The sequence below is a fragment of the Alexandromys fortis genome, unplaced genomic scaffold (assembly GCF_014885135.2).
Source record: "Alexandromys fortis isolate MF-2015 unplaced genomic scaffold, M_Fortis_MF-2015_v1.1 scaffold_194, whole genome shotgun sequence".
NCBI classification, from domain to species: Eukaryota; Metazoa; Chordata; class Mammalia; order Rodentia; family Cricetidae; genus Alexandromys; species Alexandromys fortis.
The window spans coordinates 286358-303518 of record NW_026068075.1 but is presented as its reverse complement, the minus strand read 5'-3'; the positions used below and the strand labels follow the sequence as shown (position 1 = coordinate 303518).

General features: G+C 39.4%; 1 protein-coding gene across 1 annotated transcript in view; it reads left to right on the top strand.

Moving 5' to 3' along the window:
- Positions 1-17161, top strand: part of LOC126488294 (uncharacterized) — a 68166-nt gene that overhangs the window by 27888 nt on the left and 23117 nt on the right. Inside the window, exons 7-9 of the mRNA XM_050121684.1 lie at positions 5014-5106; positions 7110-7159; positions 10961-11053. Coding sequence (XP_049977641.1) covers positions 5014-5106; positions 7110-7127 — 111 coding nt within the window. The 3' untranslated portion in view covers positions 7128-7159; positions 10961-11053. The remainder of the gene's footprint in view (positions 1-5013; positions 5107-7109; positions 7160-10960; positions 11054-17161) is intronic.

Here is a 17161-nt window from a genome sequence, read left to right as displayed (position 1 = left end):
GAGGTTGCTTTGACTCTAGAAATACCAGGTCAGCCTGGACAATATAGAGAGGATGAGGGCGGGAGATAGAGACACAGACAGACAGAGGAGGAAAACAGAGAAGCAAAGAGAGACACACAGAGACACAGAAACAGAGAGACACACACAGACAGACCGAGACACCGTGAGGAGAGAGACATTGAGAGAAACACGGAGAAAGAGATACTTCCTGAGGTTGACTCTGTTGCGGACCAATGGACTGGCTTGCTCTCCTTACTGATTAACTCAAGAAAAGTCCAGTTGTTGCCAGCACTGGGTAGTTAGAAGAGGATCAGAAGTTCAAGGTCATCCTTGACTACAAGTTGAAGCCAGCTTGGCTACATGAGACCCTGTCTTTAACAAAAGGTTGAGGATAAGGACTTGGCTTAATTGGTAAAGTGTTTGCCATACAAGCATGAGAACCAGAGTTTGATTCCCAGTGCACCTGTAAAAAACGCAGGCATAGTAGTGTGTGCCTATAATATCAGCCCTGGCAGGGGTTGGGAACAAAGACAGGAAGTTCCTTAAAGCTTGCTAGCCAGTCAGTCTAAATGAATTCGTGAACTCCAGATTTATGAGAGACCCTGTCTCAAAAATAATGTTGAAAGTAATTGAAGAAAATATCTGAATTTGACCTTGGGCTCCATGTGTGCATGTGGGTGCATGCACTTACACACACACACACACACACACACACACACACAAGTTCATTTGTGCTAAGGCGCTTAGGTGAAAAAAAAAAACATTTGTATTCCCTTCTATATAATTTAGCAACTGTAGGTTAGAGTGGTTTTTTTTTTTTGGTTGGTTGGTTTTAAATTTTTATTCTTTATTCACTTTATATTTCAACCGCAGTTCTCCCTCCCATCCCTCCTCCTGTCCCTCCTCGCCTCCCCATCAATCCCACTCCCTATCCACTCCTCTGAAAGAGTAAGGCCTTCCACTGGGAGTCAACAAAGCCCAACACATTAAGTGCAGGTAGGACTAAGCCTTTTTCCTCTGCATCAAGGCTGAGCAAGGCATCTCATTATAGGGAATGGACTCCAAAAAGCCAGCTCATGCACCAGGGATGTACCTGGTCCCACTCCTAGGAATCCCCCAAATAGACCAAGCTACACAACTGTATCCCACATGCAGAGGGCCTAGTTTGGTCCCATGCAGTCTCCACAGCTGTTGGTCTAGAGTTCATGAGTTCTCACAAGCTTGGTTCAGCTGTCTCTGTAGATTTCTCCATCATGATCCTGACCTCCCCTGCTCATATATTCCCTCCCCCCTCTCTTCAAGTGGATTCCCGGAGCTCAGGCTGGTGCTTGGCTGTGGATCTCTGCATCTGGTTCTATCAGTTACTGGATGAAGGCTCTAGGATGACAGTTGGGGTATTCACCAATCTGGTTACAGGGGAAGGTCAATTCAGGCACCCTTTCACTGATGTTAGGAGTCTTCACTGGGGTCATCCTTGTGGATTCCTTGGAATTCCCCTAGCACCAGGTTTCTCCCTGACCCGATAGTGGCTCTCTCAATCAAGATCTCTCTTTCATTGCTCTCCCACTCCATCCCTCCCCCAACTTGACCATTCCATTCCCGTTCCCTCATGTTCTTATTCCCCCATCCCCTCCCATCTACTGTCTCCCCTCATCCCCAGTTTACCCAGGAGATTTTGTCTAATTTCCCTTCCCAGGGTGATCCATGCAACTCTCGTAGGGTCTGCCTTGTTACCTAGCTTCTCTGGAGCTGTGGATTATAGTCTGGTTATCCTTTGTTTATGAGTGAGTACATATTGTGTTTGTGTTTCTGAGTCTGGGTTACCTCACCTTTGATGTCATTGCTTTCTACTGCTGAGTAATACTTGATTGTGCAAACGTGCCACATTTTCTTTAGCCATTCTTTGGTTAAGCAACATCTAGGTTGTTTCTGGGTTCTGAATATTATGAATAATGCTGCTATGAACATTGTTGAGAAAATGTCCTTGAGTATGATTGAGTATCCTTTGGGTATATGCCCCTAGATCTTGAGGTAGATTGATAACAAATTTTCTGAGAAACTGCCATGCTCATTTAAAAAGTGGCTGTACAAGTTAGCACTCCCACCAGCAATGGATGAGTGTTTCCCTTACTCCACATCCTCTCCAACATAAGCTGTCCTAAGTGATTTTGATCTTAGCCATTCTGACAGGTGTAAGATGGTGTGTGGGGCTTGATGTGTGATTTAAACTTGAGTATTGTTTCTTTCACATATGTGGGTGCCCTTATATTTGGGACATAGATGTTCAGAATTGAGATTTCATCTTAATAGATTTTTCTTGTGGTAAATATGAAATGTCCTTCTTCATCTCTTTTGATTATCCTTAATTTGAAGTCTATTTTGTTAGATATTAGGATAGCTACACCAGTTTGCTTCTTAGGTCCATTTGGTTGGAAAGACTTTTCCTAACCCCTTACTCTGAGGTAATGTCTGTCTTTGAGGTTGAGGCATGTTTCTTATATGCAGCAGCAGGATGAATCCTGTTTTTATATCCATTCTGTTAGCCTGTGTCTTTTTATAAGCAAATTGAGTCTATTGATATTAATATATATTAATGACCAGTGATTCCTACTATGTTTTGGTGGTAATGTGTGTGTTTCCCTTCTTTGAAATCTGTTGGTGTGGATTGTCCATTGCCTGTGCTTTTATGGATGCTGTTAACTTCTTTGGGTTGCAGTTTTCCTTCTAGTGCTTTCCGTAGGACTGGATTTGTAGACAGGTATTGTTTAAATCTGGGTTTGTCATGGAATATCTTGTTTTCTTCATATATGGTGACTGAAAGTTTTGCTGGGTATAGTAGTAGTCTGGGCTGGCATCCATGGTCTCTTAGAGTCTGCATCACATCTGTCCAGGACCTTCTGGCTTTCATTATTTCCATTGAGAAGTCGGGCATAATTCTGAGAGGTCTGCCTTTATATGTTATTTGGCCTTTTTCCTTTGCAGCTGTTAACATTTTTCTTTATATTTAGTGTTTTGATTATTATGTGGCAAGAGGACTTTTTGTTTTGTTCCTGTCTATTTGGTGTTCTGTAAGCTTTTTGTACTTTCATAAGCATTTTCTTCTTTAAGTTGGAAAAGTTTTCTTCTTTGATTTTGTTGAATACATTTTCTGTGCCTTTGAGCTGGGATTCTTCTCCTTCTTCTATTCCTATTATTCCTAGGTTTGGTCCTTTTATGGTGTTCCAGATTTCCTGGGTGTTTTGTGTTATGACTTTGTTGGCTTTAATGTTTTCGTTGACCAATGAATCTATTCCTCTATAGTATCTTTAACTCCTGAGATCTCTCATCCTTCCCTTACATTCTGTTGGTTATGCTTACATCTATAGTTCCTGATTGTTTCCCAGATTTTCCATTTCCATAATTTCCCCAGTTTGTATTTTCTTTATTGCCTCTATTTCAATTCTCAAGCCTTGAACTCTTTCCTTTGCTTGTTTGATTGCTTTTTCTTGGTTTTATTTGCTTTCTTTAAGAGATTTATTGATTTCTTCCAGTTTTTTGTTTGTCTTTTTCTTGATTTCTTTAAGAGAATTTTTCATTTCCTCTTTAAAGGTCTCTCTCATCTTCACAAAGTTACTTGTAAGGTTATTTTCTCCTCCTTCTTCTATGCTGAGATTTTTCAGGTCTTGCTGTTGTGGAACTACTAGGTTCTGGTGGTGCCATATTATTCTTTAGGTTGTTGAATGTATTCTTGCACTGGTGTCTACCCATCTTCTCCAGTCAGTGCAGGAGTGTCTGTGCCTCTTGGTCCTATCAGTGCAGGCAGTGAGTCTCGGGCAGCTGCTGAGTTCAGGGCTGATGGGTGGGTTTGGGAGGTGGAGTGATGGGGGTGGTGGTGGAGAAACCAGATCGTAGGAGCCTTTCCTGCTGACTGGCTAGTATGGCTGCAATGGGTGGGGGAGGGGCATGGGGTGTGTGCCTTGGGGCCTAGGGCCTAGATACTGCTCTGTCCAGCTGGGAGGCCAGCCACTCACCCCTTGGTCTAATCAGTGCAGGCATTCTCTCTAGGTTAGAGTGTTAAGGAGTATATTTACTAGGCTAATATGACCTTTATTTCAATAATTTGTAATATTTCCACTAACAGTTTGAACAAACAGTCTTTAGTTGTGATTGTTGTATGACTTTTACTCTTCTTTTCTGTGACCATCCATGACAAAGCAAGAATTGAGCTGAAATTCAAGTAGGGGAGTCTGGTTAATGTCAATTTCTAGACTTAGAAGTCAGTAGATGTGGAAATGGGTTATTAGCAGAAGACATCTTTTTCTTTGAAAGATGCCTTAGATGGGCACCTGGTACTCATTTGAGAGTAGCTTTTGAAGTCACTGGCCAGGTGAGTGCTGAGGAGTTGAGGAGACAACCTCTGGTGCCTTGGCCTTCTTCGGGCTTCAGTTTGTAGATGCTATTGGAGTTCCGTAACTGAGAAGATTCTAATTACTTTAGGTGTTGGCATGAGTGAATAAGAGAACCTAAGCTTTGGGAGTTGGAAGAGAACACATACTATACAAGTTTAACTTGATTCCAGTTTTGGAAAAGAATGAATTTTAAAATCCCTAATTATGGAGAGTAACACTATGCAGGAAAGGACCAAAAATAATTCAGTGAGAATTACGATACAAATGAAATATGCACAAATATGTATGTTAGTTTATAATTTTCAGGTCCAACCATAAGGAAGACATTAATTTTAGGGGCTGAGTGTATTGTATATGTTGTTCACTATTGAGTGTTCACAATGCTTTTTTGGGGGTACTAAGTAAGCACCTCAATGACCAAGTGGTTTTCTCCTCCAAAAGATCAAGAGTACTCTTACTTTGTTGACACGAATCTTGGGTTCTCCACTGATTTTGTGCTAAGAGCCCCTCACTGTAGCCCAGTGATCCTGTACTAAGTACTCCCCTGCTCATCAACAGGCATTTCTCCCAAGGGCTTGAATGGCATGCACCCGGTGCTACAATTGTACACTTCTTCTTTACACAGAATGACACCACCACCATGCAACCATCTGTTATAAGGAGCATCAAACAAATTCATATCTCTCCAATGGCTTCTTTCACCAAGGAACCTGGGAAGGTAAGAAAGGAGTGCTTAAAAGCCTATGTCCCATGAAATGTTAATGGATATTAATAGTCACCCACTCAAGTCTTTAGGGGAATATATATGACTGTATATACCCGATTCTGTGGGTTCATTTTCCTGTCAAGCATAGTGAGTGGCACATGCCTGTGATCTCAGTACTCAGAAGACTGAAGCAGGAGGATCTCAAGTAAGAGGCCAGCTTGGGTTACATAGTGAGACTGTTTCAAACACAAACATAAAGTGACCTGTTAAGTATTTTACCCTTTTTTTCATTTCTTAAAGATGTTATTTGCTACCAACTGAATCCAGCAGCTTTTCAATATATAGTTGAACTAATTTTGGAATGACATACAATTGTATAATTACAGTCATAATAAAGATTGAGAGTGGTCCTCATGCTAATTCCCTTGTGATGTTTTCTACTCAGCCTTCTCTCATCATCCCAGCATACCCTAGAAAGCCACTGAGAAAAGTAGGGATTTAAAACTCTGTATTCAAATTTGGTTTTAATGGGGATTTTTCTCCATCCTTGCAAATGTGTGTGAATTGCAGTGGTTTGCCTTCAAGCCTTATTCACAGGTCCGTGTGATGGTTTCAGCTTTTTTTTTGTTATTGCTTCTATTTTGTTTTGTTTGATCAGACAAAGTCTTTCTCTCTAGCTCAGGTCAGATTTGAACTTGTGATGATCCTCCTGTCTTGGGCTCCCAAGTACTGGGATTACAGGTGTGAACCACCATGGCTAACTCATATGTGGCCATTTTCTTTCTCTCTTCTCTCTTTCAAATTCATTCATTCTTTCTTTCTTTCTTTCTTCCTTCCTTCCTTCCTTCCTTCCTTCCTTCCTTCCTTCCTTTCTTTCTTTCTTTCTTTCTTTTCCTTTCCTTTCCTTTTCTTAAAGCTGGAACTCAGGGTCTTATGCATACTAGTCCAACAATCTACCAGTAAACTATCTCCTTGGCCTTCATTTTACTGTTTGAGACAGGCTGTTGATAAATTGCCCACGGTAATCTTGAACTCACTGTGTCTGTCAGACTGGCCTTGAATTTGCCATCCTCCTGGTTTGGCTCTTGATAACTTGGATGGTAGGCTTGCCCTATCAGGCTATGTGACAATATTTCTATTTAAATTCATGTTGTCTGAAAATACTAAACTGCTTGTAAAATAAATTTTTTTCACGATGCTGGGGATAAAACTCGGGGTCTCATGCGTGCAGGACAAGCACTCTATCACTGAATTTATCTCAGGCCCCCAAGTAAGTATTCCGATAGCTTAAAGGAAAGTAGAGTTTCAAGTTCTGTAAAAATGAAATTACTTTGCTTTAGTGAAACTAAAATATCATTCATTTTAATTTATCATTTTATACACCGAAACATAAAAATCCAGTGACCAAGTGGTGAATTCGGCAAACCACTAACCCTGGTTTGACCATAATTTTTCTCTGACCAAGTTCAAATTTATTCATAAGTATCTATAGCACTTTATTTGTTTACTGTAAGAACAATCTCATGTAGTCCAGGCTATCCCCAAACTTAATTTGTAGCAGGGGATAGCCTTACATTTTTGATCTTTCAGCCTCCACCTCCTAAGTACTGGCCTTACAGGTGTGCTGCATCGTGTCTAGTCTACACAGTGCTGGGGTTTACACCCAGAGCATCTACCATCTGGCTAAAACACTATGGCAACTGACTGACACCCTCAGCTTTCTAAAATACTTGAAAGAAAATATCTCTGGGGCTCTTCAGTTTAGTGGCAGTGCTCCACAGTGCTTGACTAGCATGCAAGAGGTCATGGGTTCCATCCCCAGCACTGCAAGAACTTTGATTTTTCATCTTATTTCATATTAATATTTCGAGAAGGGCAATGCAGTGATGTGATATTATATAGTACACAGAGTTCTCATTAGTACATAGACTTAAGTGTTTATAATGAGATCACAATTGATTTTGTTTAAAAGTTTTCTTGCAATAATCATGATGACTTTATTTTGGAATTCACAGGACCATGAGGACTGTTAGACCAAGCATTCTGGAAACATCAAAAAGGAAAGGTACCTTTCCATTCTGATAAGAAATAAATATAACTTTGAATTATTTTGTAAAATTATCTGATATCAAATGTTATTCAATTTTTTTCCTTTTAACTTGGTTATTGTTATTGTTTTTATTCTGTTAGACCATAGTCTCACTATGTAGCCCTGGATGGCCTAGAACTTGGTACGTAGCTCAGGCTGGCTTCCGACTGAGATCCACTTGCCATTGCCTCCCAAATGCTGGAATTAAAATGTTTGCTACCAAACCTGACTAAAAACTTTTTTAAATTTTAAATGTTTAATTTTTTGGAAGTTCATCCCTGAGAGGACTATATTTACACACTGTCTAGTTCTCCCTCTCGTTCTGCATATCTGTGGGGAAGTATATGCATGTGACTGCTGTCCTCAGAGGAAAGAAGAAAATACCAGGACCATGGAGCTAGAGTCACAGGTGCTCGTGAGTGGCCTGGCATGGATTCTGGAACTGAGCTCTGTCCCTCTGCGAGTGCATGGCGTGCTCTTAAATGCCAAGAATTGCTTTAACCTTCAAAAATTGTTTTCAAAGCATTTATTTTTAAAATATGTTTGATAAGTCACTAGAGGTCTTTCATTTTTCCCAACAGAAATATATTTAAAGGCATATTGAAAATTGTAGACTTCTTCATAACTGTGCATTGGAGAATATTCAGCTCAGCACACAGCACACTTTCCAGTGTTAATCTCGCTAAGCTATGTTCTTCTTTTGGAAATACAACTACTGAACTACATGTTTATACAAGTTTAACTACTGTTGATGGGAGAAAGGGTAAATAGGAAGGAAATGAACATTGTGTTTGTGAAAATCAATTAAGGTAAAGAAAGAGAAGAAAAATATAGGGAGAAGGTTGGCATATATCACAATGGTTTATGTATTTTAGAATAGTTAATAACATTCTTCCTGACAATGTACCCAACTCAGATGTGCTTTTTATATTCTAAGAACAAGACTAGGTAAAATCTGGCTGTACATGGTGCCTGCATGCCTATAACCTCAGCCTTTTGGAGGTAGAAGCAGGAGGGTATGGATTTCAAGGTCATCCTCAGCTATATAGCAAATTTGAAGCCAGCCTTGGCTACTGAATGAGATATTTTCTCAAAAAAGAGAAATATTCAAATATGCCAACAGTCTAAGAATTCTTTGAAAAATAGTTCTACACAAAATATTTTATTACATGGTGACTTTTTCTTAGAATTTTATGAGATTACAATTTTTCTTAGGGTCTAGCAGTACCATTGAGCTTAGAATCCTGGCCTAGCATGCATGAGGCTCTGGGTTCAATCCTCAGCACTTCATAAACTTGTTTGGGTTTGCTACTCTAGCAGACAACTGTCTTATTTGTTTGTGTATCCCTAAGGGAATTCCAAAGTCAATCCTGCATATACCCCATAGTGTGTATGTTAAGTCAGACTCTCTCAGGCACGTGCCATACAAATCTGATCAAAATTAATTTGGTCATTGGTGATCAAACTCAAGCAGGTAAGTTGAAATCTAATCTCATTAGTGTATTTTGGAATATTAATATTTACCTAGGAAACAACCTCTGTCTGATTTGGAGCCCTTCAAGATAAATGAAATACAGGGAAAGATGATATAAAAATCAAAAAGAAGGCTCTGGTTGGGGAAACTGTTAAAAAAGAATGAGGACATTGGAAAGTACAAGAACATGAGATTAAGATTGGTCTCTCAAGTGTGTGTGATAAGGAGCAATTCATTCCCCGAGGGTAATCAAGAGCCGCCAAGGCTTCAATTGGCAAGTCCAGGGAATTTGAAGAAACTGGACTGCTGTAAAATACTCCTTTTAAACTAAATGCTAAGATTACCAAAGCTTATTTCACATTTTCTTTTATGAGGAATGCATTTTTTTTTTGTTTTCCATGTTTCACAGTTAAGTAAAAAGGGAGAAACGGGTCATTTTTTCTATAGCAGTGTAAGCATTGTCTAGCAAGGAACAGGATGAGGCAGTTCTTTAGTGCTGAAGGAGCTGTGGGTTCATGGGAAGAGGGTCTATTGAATCTCTATCTCACGGGCTCTTTTGTTGTGTTGCTAAGAATTGAATCCAGGGCCTTTCGAATGCTAGGCAAATATTCCTACCCTGCACAATCCGTCTAAGCCCTTCTTGGGACATTTTGAAGTGGTAGCCTTAGTGCTTTATCGTTCACATGTACTCGTCTTGAGATGGTGTGGACACTAGCATCAGTTTTCCTCATGGGACGATACTGTTATAAGAATGTAAACTGCAAAAGTTAACACTTACATCAACGTAATGACTGTAGCAACTCTGCTTTTACATATGTAGAAATAGGATTAAACATGGAGCCTCACCTATACTAGGCAAATGCTCTGCCACAGAGTTAGACCCCCGGCCTAGCATTGTTATTCATTCTTTCCAGTCAAATGTTGTATTTTAGAACATGTTTATGCTGTTCATTTTGTGCTATAAGAGAGCTCATCTAGTTATAATTTTTATTTCGAAAATTAAGCTAAGTATAATGACACATGTTTATAATCCAAGATTGCCTGGCCTACAGAGTGAGTTCTGGCTATATTGGGCTACAGAGTGAACTCACTCTCAAAATGAATGAATGAATAATGAATGAATGAAAAAATAAATAGTCATGTTATAGTCCTTGGTTAATACTAAAATGGTACTTTCTTAAAAATAAATCACTTTGTTCTAATTAACTCACAATATATAATAAACAAAGCCAAAAATAACAACATCACGTAGCTAGTTTAAGGAAGGCACTTGGCTTGGGTTTCTATTGCTGTGAAGAGACATCATGACCATAGCAGCTTTCACAAAGAAACCATTTTTGAGATGGTGGATTACAATTTCAGATCAGAGGTTCAGTCCATTACCATCATGACAGGGAGCATGGCAACATGCAGGCAGATGTGCTAGCAACAGGAAATCTACTGACGTGAGAAAAAAGAGACCTCAAAGCCTGCACGCACAGTGACGCACTTCCTCCAACAAGGCCACACCTCCTAAGAGTGCCAATGCCCTTGGGGACCATTTTCTTTCCAACCACCACAGCACCCAAACACTTGCCAAGTCCCAAACTTTAATCACAGTCAAAACTGGCCATTCTGAAGAATTGGTGCTGTGCCTTAGGACGAATGCCTTCACTATCAATTATATTTTCATTCCCTATCTACCACACAGAGAAAACTACAAAGGCATTGCAATGTTAGAATCTAGCTTTGTATCTGCTTTCAGAAGTCATGCATCCAGAGTTTGCTGGCTCCATTCGTTCTCATCACCTAATAGTGTCCGTTCTTGGATTTCTTTCTAGATCGTATACTATATCCACATTTATACCTGCTCAGATGTACACATCTGTACCTTATAGCCAAGGAGACAATATAAAGGAGAACATATGCTTTTTGTTTGTTTGTTTGGCGTCTCAGTCCCCTCGCTTAACATACTTCCCAAGTCCATCCATTTTAATGAAGATAGCATGGTTTCACTTTTACTTACAGCTGAATAATACATTGTGTTGGCTATATACCATAGTTTCAGTATCCATTCAAATGGCAGCTATTTTTTAAAAGTAATGAAATATCTCACTCTAAAGCCCGCACTGGTCTGAAAATCATGGCATTGTTTGTGCTGCAACCTCTGGTGTGAACCACCATGTCTGGCTTCAAATTTGCCTTTCTATTAACGTGTTCCATGTTTGACAAGTCAATAAATAACAATGAACAAACATTACTTTCACAATTCAAATTACATTACAGAAGACATATCTGCCCTGACCTGCTGTTTTTTGTCATAGGTAAAATGGAGCATGAAGATCAGCCAAGTAAAATTTGCAGGTATTACCATCTTACAACCTCCTCAATCCTCCCAGCTGTCAACAAAATGTTTGGTGAGTATTAACATGGGAGTTATAAACAACTAATTATTGGACACTTTTCACTTTGTTTTAAAGTATCCTGTGACTACTGTATATATCCCGAAATACAATACATAATTATATTTAAAAGTTACAAAGTACTATTACAAATGGGTGCTATCAACTTTGGTTCATTTCCCTAGTGTGAGTATTTTTAATGTTTGATGGATACACTTTTAGGAGGGTTGCATAGGCATTTGGTTAAGAAGTTTAGAGAAACATAAAAATGCATACTTGGATCTAGGACTATACATAGTTCAGTGGCTAAGAACATGGTGAGTGTGCATGAAGCCTCAGGTTCAATACCCACTAGCGCACAAAAAAGCTGGATTGGTAATGTAGCTCAGTTGGAAGAATGCTTGCCTAGCAAGCATGAGACTCTGAACCACATAAACAAGCGTGAGCAGTGTACACCTGTGATACCAGTACTTCAAGATAAACCTCATCTGCATAGAAAGTTCAAGGCAAGCCTGGGATTCACGAAAATCTGACTCAAAGTGACCAAACCCATAACTACAGTTGGTAGAGACTTTTAATAAAAAGCATGACTTACAAAGTGTGCTTTACTTGTAGAAAGAGAAATAGAAGGGATATGTTGATTTTTCTCATACGGCTCTCGTGAAACTGTTTTTTTATGACTAAATGCTAACTGTTTGCATCATGGATTTTGTGTTCTGTGCACATAAAGCAGTGTTTCTTGAATGCTGAAACGCGAGTAGCTTGTACTTCTAATCCAGACACTTGCACTCTTGATGGAAATAGCAGTAGGACTGGATCTTCTTTCTCCTTCTTTCTTTTTGAGGCTTTTGGGGACAGGATTTTTCTTTGTAACAGGCCAAGCTCTTGCTCATGCATGTTAAAGCCTGTAATTGATATCCACATGTGTTCCCCATTCTCGTCTCCAGTTTATCATTATCACTATTATTATTATTATTATTATTATTATTATTAAACATCCATTTGAACAGGTTTGTTTATTTATTATTTATTTTTGGTTTTTCAAGACAGGGTTTCTCTGTAATTTTGGAGCCTGTCCTGGAACTGGTAGACCAGGCTGGCCTTGAACGCACAGAGATCTGCCTGCCCCTGCCTCTCCAGTGCTGGGATTGGGATTAAAGGTGTGTGCCACCACCACCCGGCTAGTTGGACCCTCTTCTAACATATCTGCTAAAAGAAGCCCTCACAACCCATTACTTTCTGATACTAACTCTCTAATTACTTCTAGTAGATTTCTGCTAAATGATTTATATAGTTCAAGATTTTCTCCCATATGGTAGGGGAGGGGAGTAGAGATCAATAATGTTAGATCAATAATGAATTGTATAGTAGAATGTAGACTATCTCCTATTTGCCATTTTTTTCAGTTTCCCAATATTCTGCTTTTCTATCCAACTTGCATGCTTGATTCCTGTGCCCTTCAATTCATTGCAGCATTACTTTATGTTTTTCCAAACAAAAACTATGCTAAAGATCCAGTCATATAGCTCTAAGGTATTAGTACATAGAAAACTTTTCTCCTTCATTTTTAGTTTGTTTGTTTGAGACAAGGTCTCCTGTAGTCCAGGGTGGCCTTCATGCCTCCTGCCTCCACCTCTCAGTTGCTGTGAGAAAACAACCAGGTTTTGCTCATGCTAGGGGGTAACTCTAAACCAAGTTCCATTCCTGGTACCTTGATTTTGCTTAACACATGAGATCTGAATTTCCTTATGGGAACAACAAATGAAATTATTGAACACATAAAAGTATAGATTCTAATGAAGTATAATTATTCAATTAGCCACCAAGGCAAATAGGAATTGTGTGCTTAGATCTAGAAGTGCAGCTCAGTAGGAAAGCACTTGCCTAGCAGGCTTGAGAACCTGTGTCTGGTCTCCAGTACTGTAAAAGATTAGGTTCTTAATGGCCGTACTAGTTTTAAATAACACTTTCCGTAATTGCTAGTCTCTACTGAGGAGGGAAACGTCATCTATGAAAGCAATTTTGAAAATCAATGTGGTTAGCTACACCACAGATCCAAGGACTGTGTATTTTGCACAGGAATCCTTGGGTGTTTAATTTGTTGGGAAGGCGTAGGAAGAGAAATGGTGAGATAAACAAAAGCTAACTGAATAAAAACTGATTTTGTATTTAACCTGATTAGCCCTCATCAACTTTACATTCTAATTAAAGTGTGTGGGTGGGGGAGAGAATGCCAACAAATGTCACCTTTTTCATTTGTGTGCAATTTTTTGCTCATCCTCATGGCTATTGTTCCTCACTCGATTAAATACAGGTTTTAATACATTAGGACTTTTTGCAAAAAAAAAATCATGTTTACAGGTGTTTACTGAGTGTTTTGTATTTTTTAAACACCAATTATTTCTATTTATCTTGAAGGTTTTTAAATAGGAATAAGATGATGTTAAAAGTTTCACATCTAAAGGAAATGCTTTAAATAAGTTGATGTTAATAGTAGCACTTTGAACAATGGGAATGTACCATCATGAAATGAAGCTAAGAGCATGTTTAAAATGCTTCAGTCAATGAAACAGAAAGTAACTTTAAACATTAATGAAGTCCATTTTACCTTTGAATAGAACTGAATGATAGGACTCTGATGTAGGTGTGAGGAAATGATTGTGCTGTTACTTTTGTTTGTTTATTATTATTTGAGACACCTCACTTTGTGGCACAGGATGGCCTTGAACTCACAGCGAGCTACCTGTCTTAGCCTCACAAGTGTTAGCGTTATGGGTATGAGGCACCATGCCCTGCTGTTAAGATATTTTCAACAGTGGCCCTGATCCATATGATTATCTTCATCTGTGATGCAACTGACGTTTTGGTGGGTAGGAATGAAACTTGAACCAAGGGCCTTGCACAAACTAGGCAAGTATGGTACCCCCGGACTACATCTCCAGGCCTTCAGTTGAATATGGATATGGTGTGTGATGTTGATAGTCCCCTGAAATGAGACAGTATTCTAGAAATTGGTGAAGGACAAGTGAACAAAATATTTTCATTGAGGCTACCATGTTTATTCCTGAAGATGTAGGAAACAACAAGCCAAAAGGTGCCATTGGCGATTTAGCCAAAAAGAATTTTGCCAGCACCCTGGAGGCAGAGGCAGCTAGAGCTCTCTAAGTTCTAGGCCAACATGGTCTACAGAATGAGTTCCAGGGCAGCCAGGGCTACACGAAGAAACCCTGTCACGAAAAACAAAAAGAAAAAGGAAACGAATTTTGCAGTAAAAAGACTGATATACTCAAGTATAAAGACTAATGATGAGGTGAATAATGGGGACTGACAAGCCAAGTCTGGTGCATACACTTGTAATCCCAGCACTCGGGAGATGGAGATAGGACGTTTAAGAATTCAAGACCATCATATGACCATGTAGTAAGTTTAAGGCCGGTCTGGGCTACATGAGTCCAGGATAAACGTGCAGTCTTGATCTTCCTGCATCTTGTTCCCACGTACTGGGAATCTAGGTATGCGCCACCATGCCTGGCTAGTAATCATAAATTCAATTTATTAACACAGTGAGTTTTTTTTATTTAATCTCAGTGAGTCATTCAAGTAAATATAGATTGCTATCCATTTATAAAGTTATGAGTAAGATAAGAACTTAATTGAATACATACTTTAGGCTTAAGCATTATGCTTTGAAATGTTTGAGAGCTAGGCTGAGTTACGTCCCCTGCTTCTATTTAATACTTTTTACTAGTGTGTCTCACAACACACAGATAGGATGTGACCTCTGCTAACACGTTGACTGTTAGGGCTGATTCAGATAATCTAGTTAAGTGTATGTACCCTTCCTCCCTCACTGCTCCTATGTGGCCCTCCTGAAGCTGTGTGCCTGGACAGAGAATATGGCCTTCCCCTACAGAGGAAGACACAATCTTTAGTCATGGGTATGCAAACAGCTGTTCCACCCTGCTGGAGTCCACAGGTGTTCTACACACACACACACGCACATACAGACACAAGGGGAAAGGGAGGAAGGGATGGAGGGAGGAAGGGAGAGATCCCAAAATGATGGCAAATGAGACCACTACTCAAATGCACTACTGGTGCATACACCTGTAATCCCAGCACTCGGGAGATGGAGATAGAACATTTCCTGCCAGCCAGTAACACCTAGCTCAATAACTTTTTCTCACCTCAGGGGAATACATTGTAGCTCTTTCATTTCTTTGGGGGTTTCATTTAATTTTTTTGTCATATAAAACTGGGTTTGCCATGTAACCTTGCACTCTTGATTCTCTTGCCTTGGTCTTCTAGGCACTGGTAACGTAGTCGATGCATAGCCAGCCAGTTTTAACTGGTTTGTACACAAGGACGCCACAACTCATTGTAATATGCTAAGAATCAAAGATAACGTAGTTGGTGCTCCGTTCTCTTTCCTTTTAAGTTTGTACACTGAAGAATATTTATTTCTTCTCCCTTTGCCCTCCCTCTCTCATACAGCCGAGGCTGGCCCTAAACTCACTATGCAGTCGAGGCTAACATTGATTCTCCTACCTGTACCTTCTCATTCCTTAAATGAGTGTTCATTGTTGATTTTCACAGTAGAGCAATTATAACCTCTACACGATGTTTTGTGTTTCAGTTTTTTTTAAAAAGTTGTACTAAGAAGGCTTTTTTTTTTTTGGTCATCTTAACTGAGTTCTTTGTCATCCCAAGAACTGTCATATTAATTCCCCACAGTGACATGTCCTAGGGATAGTATGACAATGCATTGGAAGCCAGTTGACGGAAAACCATGTAAGTGAGGGAGACAAGCGAAGATAATAAAGGAAATGGATATATCAATGTCCACTCCACACATGTTTGAAAATGTTACAATAAACTCATCATTTTGTGTAATTAATACGCACTAGTAAAAAGTATAAAACAGGAACAGGGGACGTAGCTCAGCCTAGCTCTCAAATATTTCAAAGCATAATGTTTAAGCCTAAAATATGTATTCAGTTAAGTTCTTATCTTACTCATAACTTTATAAACGGATAGCAATCTATGTTTACTGAATGACTCACTGAAATTAAAGAAGAAAACTCACTGTGTTAATAAGTTGGATTTATGATTACTAGCCAGGCATGGTGGCACATGCCTAGGTTCCCAGTACTTGGAAACTAGATGTAGGAAGATCAGGACCACAAGTTCATCCTTGGCTACATCTAAAGTTTGAGGAACGCCTAAGTTACTGAAACCCTGCCTCACAAAAACAACAACAACAAACAACAGAATTTGTGATAATTAAATCAACCAAAGTAGCAATTTTGAGTGTTTTCAACAAATACTTGATGACTTTTTGTGACTAGTTTCTGTACTCAAAATTGTAGGATAAACAAGGAAGCTTGAAATACCACCGCTACCTTCAAGTGAGAAGTACAAATTATTAAGGACGTGAGGCAGGCTATGATAATGTGACTTCATATATATGTATGAAAGGGTTTTATTCTTCAAAGGCATCATAGAAGGGATGTGTTGGAGTCAAGCGTGGTGTTCACCTGTAATCCTAGCACTCAGGAGGCTAAAGTGGTAATGTTGCTGCAAGTCCAAGGCCAGCCTGGGCTATATAGTGAGTCCCAGTCTCAAAAACAACACAGAAAAAGGTGGTGGGGAGGAAAGCTATAATATTATTATAACTCGTTTCTAGAAAGCTAGGATCATGTGTATAGACTGTGAAAGGGCCTGGATTTGATAGAGGGATGGGGTGGAATTTATTGGATTGTTGGACTCATAGACTCTTTAGAATCTAATTTTTTGTTTGTATATTTTTCAGTCAGAGTTCCACCACCCTCCTGTCTCAGTCTCCTGAGTGTGTGATTATAGGCATGTGTCACTGCATTCAGCTAGTCTTAAAATTAAGGAATTTTTGGAATTGTTTTTAATCTCTCAATAAAGGAACTTTTGTAAGCATTCCAGGCAGATGTTTAGTGGTGCATGCCTAGAATTCAGTGCTCTAGAGAGTGAAACAGGAGGCTAGAGAGGCCAGCCTAAGCAACACAGAAAGGCCTTGGAGAGAGAGAGACAGAGAGAAAGAGAGAGAGAGAGAGAGAGAGAGAGAGAGAGAGAGAGAGAGAGAGAGAGAGA